General features: G+C 40.4%; 1 protein-coding gene across 1 annotated transcript in view; it reads right to left on the bottom strand.

Moving 5' to 3' along the window:
* Window positions 1–4,556: 4,556 nt before the first annotated feature.
* fbp2 (fructose-1,6-bisphosphatase 2) overlaps window positions 4,557–12,918 on the bottom strand; it is a 19,035-nt gene continuing 10,673 nt past the window's right edge. The window contains exons 6-7 of the mRNA XM_030060349.1: window positions 6,618–6,737; window positions 4,557–4,822 (exon numbers count right to left, since the gene is read on the bottom strand). Coding sequence (XP_029916209.1) covers window positions 4,637–4,822; window positions 6,618–6,737 — 306 coding nt within the window. The 3' untranslated portion in view covers window positions 4,557–4,636. The remainder of the gene's footprint in view (window positions 4,823–6,617; window positions 6,738–12,918) is intronic.

The raw sequence follows: 12,918 nt of genomic DNA, 5'->3' as shown, positions 1-12,918 counted from the left end.
AATACTTCTCACAGGTTAATGCAGCAAGACTTTTACTCTGAAAGGAGCTGCATTTTACTGAGAAAGCTGACGTACTTTTACTTATCGCTGCTGTCCAAACAAAAGCTTGTGTCTCCGTAATCTCATCTTCTCAGAAACTAAGGAGAACAGCCTTTTCACTTGGCTGACGTCTGTACATTTTTCAGTTTATATAATTCGTTTGTTAAAGGTTTCATGACCCCAAAAAAGCATTGTAGAACATTCTGGACCCGAACTCAAATCACCCTGAAGTATGAAAATCACCAAAATGGGAGACACGAGGTTACGTAACAATTTGAATGAGGGACTTTCATTGAGGAATTTATCCATTATGGTATTAATAATTTTACTTAAGCAAATAAAGACGTTGCATTTCCATGTTTAATGGCCAGCACCCGCATGACAAAGTGTCTTTCTGTTCATCTTTACAGTCCAGGTGGCTTTAACTGGACAAACTGAACACATTAATTATTAGGAATTTCTATCACTTCCATACCAAAGCATTTCCAGCCACTTAAAGACAAACCCTGAGCTGTCCGCTGCTCTCAGATCAGACCTGAAACTGCTCAGGGTTCAACCTTGAGTTCACGTCAATGAGGAGAAAACAAGAACAAACTCATTACAAGCCAAAATAAATCAACTTTTCATGTTAATCTGGCGTTCCGCTGCAGGCCTCAGTCGTCCTCGTGCTGTTTTGCTCGCAGAGCTGTGTCCCGGTTTGACATGTCGAGGCAGGACAGAGTCATATGATCTGTCCCACTTCACACCAGCCGAGCTTTCTGATGTCTGGTACCAGGAACTTATAGGATTATTGATTCTTTCACAATGGTGTTTATTCATGAAGGCATCTGGGAATAGATGTGTTGATCAGGGGGGCGGCTGGTCACACACCACGGCCATGTGAAGCTGCATGCAAAACCAGAAAACCATGAAAAAAATAACATGTCAGCTCTTTGTCCCAGCAGTGAGGCGGTGTGTGTGTGTGTGAGTGTGTGTGTAACTGAAAGGAGAGACGCCTGTCAGACTGATTTAGTTCAATCTGATCAATGTTGCACACTCTAAATGGTTAATTAAATAATATCTCACCTTGTCAACGCATGATTATGAAGCAAAACATTTTCAGATTTTTTTTTTTTGACGGATACCCTTATGCTCAATGCCCTTTTCAATATTTATTTAGTATTAATTTTTTACATTATTTTCTTATTTATGTTTTTATTTATTTATTTATTTAGTTTTGGTGGAGGACACTATAGCAAATACAACCAAAAAAAACAACCAAAGAAAAAAAAAAAAAAAAAAAAAGAAGTCACATTGTCTCATAAACATAGTAGTTGCTATTTTATAGAATATTTTCCGTCCCTTTAACGTTTCTTTGCCTTTCAATAAATCTTTATTTAGCTGTGGCAAATGCCCTAAAATATGGTAAAAGTTTAAAATATAGATATTTTTACCCAAATTTACACCCAAAGAATTTTTTTTTTAAAATCTCTTTTCAAGTGTGACCAGGCCAAGAAATAATTTTCATGGAAATTAAAAAAAAAAAAAAAAAAAAATCACATAATGTATAAGAGTGTAAATTAAAGACTGAGCTGTCAGCACAAACGTGTCTGAGCGCTGCCGGCTGTAGTAAAGCAGCCTCGGGTGTCTCTGTCTGAGAGTGGCCTTGACATTTCAATCGTTTTGGGTCAGCGTGTCCATGAGTGAAGTGACAGAAAGCAAAACTTTTATTTATGCAGCACGATTCGCTCCAGATGTTAGCACAGTGCAGGTTACAGACACAAACTCAACCAAAACAGAATGAAGAACAACAACCAACCTGCAGAAAACAATAAGACACGTGAATTCAAACTGTAAAGGAAGTAGGAACAAAATTAAATTAAAATAAAATAATAATTAAGAGCAGAAAGAGTAGAAAAATAAGAGTAAGGATAGAATAAAATACAATGAAAGAAAGCAGAAATAGGTTGACCCATCGCTGAGTGACCTGGTTTCAATCACAACTGTACAACACCATGTATTTACTGCACTGTGTGTGTGTGTGCTGTTTGTGTCCTATATTTACCCGGCCTGTGAGTTCAGTCCAGGCTGATCCAGACAGCCAACAGTTGCTTGTTGTGCAATCTGAGGTGGAGAGGGGAGGAGGGAGTGAGTAAGCGATGTTAAAGGAATAGCTCACCCAAAACGTCACCACATCAGCCCAGACTCGGCTGAAGATTTCCGCTCAGGGTTTCTCCCGGATCACCGAGGCCACACACTTTCCTCAGGGGAGCTTTCACTGATGTGCACGACGGGACGATTTTCTTATCTCGTGACACGATGTGATGATACACGACATGAATCGATATGACCGTGATGAGATGTAATAAATAAACATCCAACAACAAACAGTGGCTGTGCGGAATGCTGCTCATTTTGGAGGAGCCGCACATCTAGTAGTGCCTAACCCATTTAAAAATGTTGTCAAAATTACTAAAGTTGTGATGGGAGTTTGTGAAAAGGTGCTTTAGAGGCTTTTTGAGGTGATTAGTACAACAAAACAAAATGGAGCAAATACTGTGAGTGATTTTCCCACCCCATCATGCCTGTAGTCACATTTTTGTGTTGAGATATATTGAATTTTGATTTATCGGCCCATCAGTAATAATGACAAAATTTTCATGTTGGTGATGAACTGTTCCCTTAAAGCACCAGTGGCCCCAGACGGCAGGAGAGGGGAGCCAGATTTTTGGACTTCCAAAACCTAGAAATCAGGTAACATTTCTTCAGTTTACAAAACTATTATAAAACTAGTAAGTAAAAAAAAATCCTGGAAATTGTGTTTAAAAAACTACAAGAAAACTATAAATATTATGAATGTATATTTAGAATTAAATTATGAGAATTTTGGAGGTAACGTCATTGGTAGTTTTCTTGCTATTTTCAAATTTCACTCAAGTACTCTTTGAGATATCTTTGAGATTTTCTTGCATTTTAATGATAAATATAATTTGAAAAAATCAGGTGAATTCAATCATATTTCAAAGGGTTTGTATACACACAATAAAACTGACAGACTAACAGTTTATATGTTTTTATGTTTAAAAAAAATCTAGAAAAAATGTATTTAAAAAAGTAAATAAATAATTAATACAAGAAAATTGTAATTATTCTACATATATATTTCAAATTAAATTATGAGAATTTTGGGAGTAATTTTTTTGGCAGTTTCATTGGTAGTTTCCTTTTCTTTTTGGTTAATTTTACAGTTAACATATGGTGATTTTCTTGCAATATAACGATAAATATAATTTGGGGAAAAAATGTGAATTTTCTCATATTTTAAAGGTTTTTTTTTTACACACAATAATAGTGACAAAAGCAGCTCATATATATTTCTATGTTAAAAAAAAAAACAAAAACAAAAACAAAAACAAGTCTAAACACTGCTATTGACGCTGTTGAGTGCTTCTTCATCATTTTGGCCTATTGTCAATCTTTGGCGTTCTTTTATTTTGAAATTGAGCTTTGGGTGAAGGCAAACACAGAAACACATGATGCAAAAAAAAAAAAAAAAAAACCCACAGATTTTCATTTTGACACATAAAGGACAAAATCTGTGGTGTGTCAGTCATTTTGGGACAGGACCCTTGTCTTTACCGCTTCACCTCTGCATGAACAGATAAGACAGGTGGATATTTACATTCAAGTCTTATGTAACGCAGCTTTATGGTTATTCATAACAGCGGAGGGGTGGCAGCTTGGGTCAAACATTTGTTTTCCCTGCAAGTCAGGGATGTTACCCTGCCTCTGAATCTGCTGACTCACTGATCTAAAGAGAGGTGGATCGAGGCCGAGCCACCTGTTGCTGTGTCACCTCAGACCGGGCCGCAAGTCAAACACTCAACGTTGACCACAGATTACCCCGACATGAGGAAGAGTCCGTGAGCTTCATCGTCTCGCTCAAGCGTAAAGCAACACACAGCCGAATGTCTTCACGTCGGTATCGTTGCAGACAAGACAACACACAGAATAATCAGTCTGGATTTGTGTTCTGGTGAAGCAAAAACCACCGGTGTGAGATTAGAAATGTCTGAAGACATTTTGATTGATTTAAATTAAGGACGTGTGAGGGAAACCAGACCGCTGGTTCAGTTTTTAAATACCTCTAAGAATTACATGTACACCACTTTATATCCGGTATATAAAGCATCAGTGGATGAGTTTGCACCACAGTTTAAAGAGACACAAATACTGCAGAACGATTTGTACTTTTAATCCCTTTTTACACCAGAACTGACAGAATAAAACGCCTGAATCTTGTAAAAGGGGGTATCTGTAACACAAATTGGTGCTAAATTCAGCTATCAAAAAATGTTTCTTTCTCATTACCCCATTTACTTCGGAAGTAATGTGAGGGTTAGATAACAAGGATTACAATCAAGAGCCTTGTGAGAGTGTGTGCAGCTGCTGACCTTTTTTAAGTGTTTAATTTGTTTTCGCATGTGGCAGGAGCCAGGACAAAGCAAACTCAGAGTCCTTTTTTTTTTTATTGGAAAATGAATATTTAATGACTGTCAAACATTTGCAGCATGGTGCAGGAATTACAAGCTGAAAGGAGAGCAACATGGCTATGACGTTACTGGTGCTTCTTGACGAAGGTCAGGTACTCGTTGACGTCGTCAGTGGAGCCGACCACGAAGGGCACCCGCTGGTGCAGGGCCTCTGGCTGGACGTCCAGTATCCTCTGGGTGCCCGTGGTGGCCATGCCTCCCGCCTGCTCGATGAGGAAGGCGATGGGGTTGCACTCGTACAGCAGCCGCAGCTTTAGGGAAGAGAGTAAAGAGGAACTCTGGTCAGGTCAGGAATTCATGGAGGCTTCAAGTTTAGGGGGTATCTCTGGGTAGGAAGTGGATTTTGGGGGGTTTTAGGACGGTGTGATGCAGGTACAACACAGGGGGCTTCCTTTAAAAGTCGATCAGTTTTAAAGGAAGCATGCAGTGGCTCCTCAGGTGCAATGGAAAATCCCACAATGCCTGCAATGTAAACTATGGACCAACTCAAACAAAGACTCATGACAAGACGAAACTGTTTTAGAGTATATTTTTTCCATTTGATCGCTTCCCTGCTAACTCGCTCAACTACGGTGACCATATTTTTAAACCCCCCCCCAAACCAGGACCAGGACAATTTGGTGGCGAATGTTGAAAACTGGGACCTTTTAGTGTTTGACAGATATCTTTCAGGACTCAGGACACCCAGCTTTACTCTGGGACAATCCTGAACAAACCAGGACTTCTGGTCACTGTTAGCTTGACGAGCTTATTTGATGAGGTTTGCTAGCGCATGATCGGAAGTCTTGCACAGAAAAGACAAACATGAAGTGTAGGTGGACGTATTGCGGTTAAAAATAAGGTGAATAAGGAACGTTCCCCATAAGGTGCCCAGGTGACAGGAAGCCTCCATGTATTTGCATTTCTGTCGTTTTGGGAAACCCAAGCCATTCGCGGATCATGGGTTGAGCATGGATCAATACGTGTGATATGTTTTTTCTTGCAGTAGGTTTATAACTGCAGTTTGTTCTGTAGTTTTTTTGAATTTTCACAGCATCTTGGCAGATGAGTTTCAAAGCACCGTAATTGCTGCTGCTGGATGAAAACCTTTGTTATCGCCATTATAGAAAATTATCGACTTTTCAGAGAAATAAGAAAAACCCAGCCTTAGCTTGACATGACACGCATTTTTGGATTTATCTAGAGAGTTTTCAAAGGCTCAAAGACTGTTGGAAAATTTCCTCCTCTTATAGACGGCCATGTAATCCAACTGAAATTAAAATCATTCATCATTCATTCATTCATCTTCTAAACCGCTAGAACTGGAATTACAGGGTTTTCATCGACATCTCTATCGCAAGAAGTGAAAACAGCCACTGAGACGGTAAAGCATGAAAAGCTTCTGTAAAGACTGAGTCATTAGTGAGGTATCTGGGTCATTATGAAACCACACTGGACAAACTGTGCCCTCTTTAAAGAATATGGGGCGCACTAATGTTAGAAAGCATGGAGGTCACAGATAGTGTGTACTGTATCTGTACAGTACAACTCGCACTGGTGATAATCCAAGCTATGGCTCAGATCAACCATTGTAGATTACCCTCACTTATCTGCTCTTGTAGTAACAATAAAAACTTGACTTCAGTTTTTAATTGTTCTGTAGGTGATTTGACTGTGGCTGTTGGGATAAATGGGTCACGGAGTCGAGCTTCCCGGCAGGAACTGAGTGAGCGATTGTAGCTTATCTTTATGGCAAGCCGCGACTGTCTCTGGCCGTCACTTTATTTATCCCAGGAAAACGAACGAGCCTCAGTTTTAAGGTTTTTACCAAGGTTTTAATGTCATGTACGTGCCTAAAATGTAAACAAAAACAGCTTTGAGTCCCTGTGGTACAGAGATCCATGCTCCATGCAGTGAGTGTTCAGTGATTTCCATGGTTTTAGGTGAAAGGTTGATGGTTTACATTGCAGATTAAATGACCCTGTGGCCTGTGAAGCCCATTGAGAAACATTGTTTTGTACTAGGTGGTGATGCAGCAGGAACATTTCTTGTGGCATCAGTGCTCACCTTTCCCTTGGGGCTCTTCTCATTGGCGGGGTACATGAAGATCCCTCCGTAGGCGATGGTGCGGTGAATGTCCGAGACCATGGAGCCCACGTACCGGGCACCGTAGGGGGCACCGCCATCCTGCCAGGAGTGTAACACAGGTTTTTTTTTTAGCAGGTTAGATTGTGAATCACTTTTTAAAGGATGATAGCATTTTTTAAGACTGTGCTAAAAGTCTCGGTCAGTGGTTCTCAATCTTTTTGGTTCGAGACCGTGTAAAACAAGCCAGTGACTCCTCAAGACCCGCCGTCACAGGCTGCACATGCAGAGTGGTGAACAGTCCAACTAAAACAGGACCAAGTTCTCAGATCGTTGCATTTGCTTAATTATCAGAGGAGGAGGCCTTGCATTTTAAAACTACTCTATTTCAAAAGAAAGCAAAAAAAGAGTCCCCTACATCATCCTGCAACCCCAAAAAATGATTTTGTGACTCCCTGGGGGCGTCCCAACCCCCAGTTTGAGAACCATAGGACTAGGTCAGGGGGTTTCAAACTTTTTCATGTTCCAGACCTCCATGTTGGCTTTCATGAAGGCTTAGGCCCTGTCCACACTTGGCATTAAAATCTGTCTTGGGTGATTCGATCACAAGTGGACAGCTGTAAGGACGGGTGTGAGTGAACCCATGATGCATTGAGATCCGATCGTTCAGACCACAGTCAGAGGTGGTCTGGCCTGCGATTCTGTAAGCAGTGTAAAGGTGAATGTGTCCTGAGCCAGAGAGGAAGGACTGCCTCCTCTTCATGAGCAGAAGTACGCGCTCATTTGTGCGTCATATTAAAGTACGAAACAACAAGAAGCCACAACAACAGGCAAACTGGACTCTCACATGAAATATCTTGTTTTGATTTTGCCCGCGCTCCAAGGTCCTTGCTAACTCTCCTTCTTCTTTTAATTTAAAGTAGACTAGCCATGAAAAGTGCATTGCTGCCTCCTGCTGGTTAAAAACAACAATGCATTTGGTCTTGATGAGGCACATGTGGAGACGCATTCTAATTCCCAGTGTGGACAGACGAACTGAGAGTGATCGGATCATCTGAGACACATCTTAATGCCAGGTGTGAACAGGGCCTTAGATCCCCATTTGATGCATTTTTGCCACAAGGACTCTTAGGCTGCGGTTACACCTGTCTTTTCAATGCGACTTTTGTCTTCCGATTGTAGCATCCAAAGAAAATGTGTTTTTATAGTACATTCAAAATTACATTTAATCTATGTCATTGAGTAGTATGCAGTTATTTTCAGCTCTCTTGTTTGAGTATGTTTAATTACACTCGCCAGCAGGGGGCAGAGTCGGTGGTAAATTACTGCCAGCCAAGGAGTAGAAGCAGAAAAGGTTTTTTTTCGGTTGTTAGACGGAGTTCTTGTTGTATGGAAGTGTGTGCCCGGTGCTGCATCAACAGTCTTGCGTTGTTTTGCTAGTTCTGCTGTTGAGTAATAAATGTGAACATTTCTCTACATCATACCGTTGTCACTTGAGGATTCATTAACTGTCAAGTCTGTACAAGATCGGATCTCGCTTGTATTTGGATCCGATCAGCCGGATCACATGCCGACGTGGCCAGGCTCGTCTGGATCGAGTTCAGATCTCAGTGAGGTGTGGACAGCATGTGGCCATAATCTGGACAATTCATCAATACATACAGCAGACTATATCCACGTAGGATTATATCAGATCACTATTTGATTGGTCAGGTCACATTTAGGGGTCAAGTCTGATGACAAAAGTCGCATTGAAAAGACAAGTGTAACCACAGCCCAACATGAAAAGACATTTTGGTTTGTGTCAATTTGATTCAAAGTGGGGAGATTAAAAGATAACATTAAAATGATTACTCATGCTCTTTTTGGATCGTAAGAATTTTGGCTTAAGTAAATTATAATGTAAGTAAACAAGGTCCTGAAGCCCCTCAGGACCCCTGTGGGTTTGAAAACCTCTGGTCTAGGCTGTCCTGCTCCTTTCCAGTTTCCCTGCTGGTGGTCTGCACACACACACACACACACACACGGATATTTTTCCTCCCTTCAATAGGAGCCAATTTGGTGCCACTCATCCTTGTTTAGCGTGAAAAACAGCTTCCACAGAGCGAGCTAAACAGGCAACAAATCACAGCAAACATGAAGCCTTCATTCAGCTGCTGCTTTATCATGATTTCATTGCGCAGCGCCGACAGTTTTCCTCTCAGTCATTCATTACGTTGCACTCTGCTTCCAGTCAGTCAGCTGGCAGCCACAGGAAGAAAGTCTCCTCCAGGAAATAATCCCACGTAAAACACAAACTCTACAAACTCCACTGTCACAGCCATGCCTTGTTGCTTGATTTTTTATTATTATTATTATCATTTTTGTATTTATGATGTCTTTGATTAGTTTTAACATCACAAACTTTGGATTTTCAAAATTCTGAAAAAAAAAAATCTTTATGTATGGATCATACATTTCAAAATGATTGGGGGAAATGTACAGTAAATATACAGCAGACGTCCTTTAAAACACTTTAGTGCAGATTTTATTGCTGCTTCATTTCCTTCTTCCTTAACCCTGTTTCTGACCTGATAACAGTCCTCGCTGCATTTCCTCAAGGCTCTCATGAAGTCGAATGCTTTTTAATTGTTTAATTGTCTGCAAAGCACTTTGTAACAGCAAAGACGGTCATCATTATCATTACTAAACTGCTATGGTAATGCAATTCCATGTTAAACTTATAAAAGCAAAAAAAAAGAAGAATTAAGGTAATCAATGAAATCTGTTGTCAGTGCGTAAACAAGCCATCACATGTTCATCTCAGTTCTTTCCAACTCTTTCTTCTGCTACCAAACCTGAATTTCACGCCTGTGCGAAATTTCATGGTGTTCATGGTGTGCGATTGACACATGAGGGTGATCCCGACCCGGCCACAGCCTTCTTGTGATTCCTTCATTTCCCCTTAAAGCCCGGCGAGATCGTTTTATGTGGCGAGCGTTTCACAAAAGGCCTGGTCTTAATGTGGCTGTTGTTTATTAAAAGGCCTTTTCTTCTCTTATGAAGCTGGAACAGCCTCGGGGGAAACAGGGAGCGCAAAAAAGAAAAAAGAAAAAAAAAACAGCCTCACATTCAGCGTTAACATCTTGTTTTTTAGTTTTTCAAACAAGCTGGGATGAGATAATCCCACCTTCTGCCAGTGCAGTTTCATTTCTTTCAGGAACTGTCTTTTCTGGGAGCAAGAATAAATCTGCTGAAGCAACATGGATCAAGAAAATGACATTTGGTTGGATAAAATTCTGGAAGCAACTCATTTAGTGCTGGAAACAAGTGGGATTATCTCATCTGAATGGCAGATTTTTTTTTTTTTTTTACACTTGTTTGCAGAAAAACAAGATTTTAAGACTAAATGACTTGTTAAGATGGACATTTCTGCATTGGGAGTGCTTTGTCCCGTCCAGTTTTGATTTGTGGGGAGCAGATCGGTCTTCCTCTTTTATTTATTACACATGTAAATGCAACAAGATGCAATGGATGTATATATTGTATATAGGATTGTATATAGGAGTGTATATATATTCTTTCTATTTTTATCTCTTTTTATCCATTTTACTTGCACAGTGCTGGAGTTGTCACAATTGCATTTCACTGCTACTGTACCTGTACATCAGGCATGTGACAAATAAAACTTGAACTTGAACTTGGATGAATTCTTGGTAAAACACAACCCGAGTGGAAACTCCACGTCAGGCCGGAGCGCAGGATCTGAGAGGAGCTGCACCGAAGCGTTTGAGACGAGGCCCAACGTGATGCAGAGTCATGTGCCTGCTGAGTCACATCCCGTGTCATCATAACAGGGGCATGTGTGTGTGAGTGTGTGTGTGTGAGCGTGTGTATGCATAGTAACTCCCGAAAGCAGACCCTCCCATGCTACACTACTCTCACGCAGACTGGATTGGAAAAAAAAAAAAAAAAGTGGCGAGAGGAAACCTGAACTGAAGGAAAAAGAGAGCAGAGAGAGAGAAGCTGAAGAATGTGGGAATGTTGAGGTTTTTCAAAATAAGTCGCAGGGAAACGGATATGTAAATCATTCTGGCACAAACTAAACATTTGTACTTTCTGATAAGATAAGAGCCCGTATTCATAACAGAACAGAAAGTAAAGCTGCTCCAGTCGTGTACTTCAGCCCAGTGTTTCTGAGATTTTGGCACTTTATTTGAGTTTTTCCATTTAGTTTCTGCTTTTCCTTTTCCTCCACATTTCAGAGGGACATCTTGTGTTTTTTCCTGCACGACATTTAATCTGACGGCTGGAGTTTCTAGTGAATCTGCAGTTGAAGCTTTTCCATGCAAAACATCAGAGGTGCTGCACTGTTGGAGTGGGACACTGGCCTCTTACACACCTCGGCAAAATGAGGAATAGTTTCATTTCACTGTAACTTAATTCACTAGAAACTTAACAATTTAACCCTTTGAAACCTGAGCAAATTCACTCGATTTCTTTCAAAAACATGGGGAAAAGGCGATTAGCAAATTAGCAAAAAAATAACTTGAACATTGGTTAAAAAAAATAACAAAATAAATAAATAAAAATTTCTAATACACATCATGCACTGTGTAAATATGACACTTTTGGAGTTGCTGCAAGGTTTGTTTTTTTCACTTTGACGGAGCTAGGCTAACGACTCCCATAGGCTTCAAGTCTTTGTGCTAAGCTAACAGAAAATGCTAACCACAGGAACTGAACCGGCGGACGTTCAGAGGTGAAACTGGTAGCGAGCATCCCGTCTCTGTCTGGGGAAGTCGGAAAAAAACCCAAAAAAAAAACGGTGTGTTGCCTGAAACGTTGGCATATTCCTTTTAAGTAAAAAAAAATTTGAGGACTTTTTCCATGACTGACTTCACTTCGCTGGAAAGTCAGAGGTTAAAATCTCCTCTGCCTTTGGGTTATGAGGCAATAAAGATAATTACATCATTTGAATTTAGTTCCTTTTTGTTATTTTTTGCTATGCTGAAAAGTTTTCAGACCTTGATAATTATAATATTCAGGAAAAAAGAAAGGAGAGAATTATTATTTGGTTCAATAAGGCATCACCTCTTTGTACGGGGTCACAAAGGGGCCAAAATGGTTGAGAGCCGCTGTCTAGGATTATATGTGTTTTTATTTGTCTATGCGTGCACACGGCAGGGACAAAGTGAAAGCACGTCAGAAACAGAACTGAAAAAACGAACTGAAAAAACAAATTAAAATAGAAAATGATAGCAGCACCTCCACTGGACTGAAGCTACTTCAGCAGTTTGTCCAGCAGCAGCTTGAGCCATAATTATCTTCTTTTTTTTTTTTTTGCCATTTCTTAACCCTTTAGCACTTGACAATGAGTAACATCATGATTAATGTTTCTCTCTCTGCCGTCACATGGAGATCAGGTCACCAAACGCTTTTTGGCCGACACTGATAGTTTTTCTGCAGAAGCTGCTGACTGGTGATATTCTGCACCAGCGGCCTTTATCTCTAACAAACAACAAAAATTCACGAGCGTTAAAAATGCCTCATCTTGTCCGGGGTTAAAAAACGCCCTGAAGCAGCATTTAGACCATCATGTGACACTAAAACTCAACATTAAAGGGCAAACTAAGGAAATTCTTTCAGGCTTCACAGAAAGATGTTTGATCTCACCTCTGCACGTCCACTGGTTCAGTTCCTGTAGGTAGCATTTTGTGTTAGCTTAGCATAAAGACTTGAAGTCTATGGGAGTCATTAGCCTAGCTCTGTAAAAGTGAAAAAATAAACCTTTTTTTAAAAAAAATTCCAAGATGTGTATTTTAAGTACACATGATGCTCCCTGGAGATAAGTCAGCTTTGGAGTTGCTGTAAGGTTTTCACTCTCACAGAGCAAGGCTAACAACTCCCATAGACTTCAAGTGTTTATGCTAAGCTAACACAAAATGCTGCACATAGGAACCGAACCAGTGGACGTACAGAGAAGAAAATGGTATCGAACGTCTCGTCTCAGTCTGGGTAGGACAGGAAAAGGGGATTTTGTCCAAAATGTTGGACTTTTCCTTTAAGGCCGACACACCTATTCAAAGGCAGAAAAACACTCTGGGATACATTTTTGCCTTAAAATGAAGAATTAATATATTACCGACTGTTTAATCAGTCAGAGAGGAAGCTCCTCCATGTCAGCAGTGGACCAGCTGATATTTTGGGCTGCAGTCGACAAAAGGCCGATATCAGCAAAGCAACAGATGAGCGGCGCGCTGACGGAGCCGCTGGTGACCCGACAGCAGCCCCTGTCATGCCA

Source organism: Myripristis murdjan, chromosome 9, assembly GCF_902150065.1.
Source record: "Myripristis murdjan chromosome 9, fMyrMur1.1, whole genome shotgun sequence".
NCBI classification, from domain to species: Eukaryota; Metazoa; Chordata; class Actinopteri; order Holocentriformes; family Holocentridae; genus Myripristis; species Myripristis murdjan.
The sequence above is the reverse complement of the archived record's forward strand: the minus strand, read 5'-3'. Positions and strand labels throughout refer to the sequence as shown.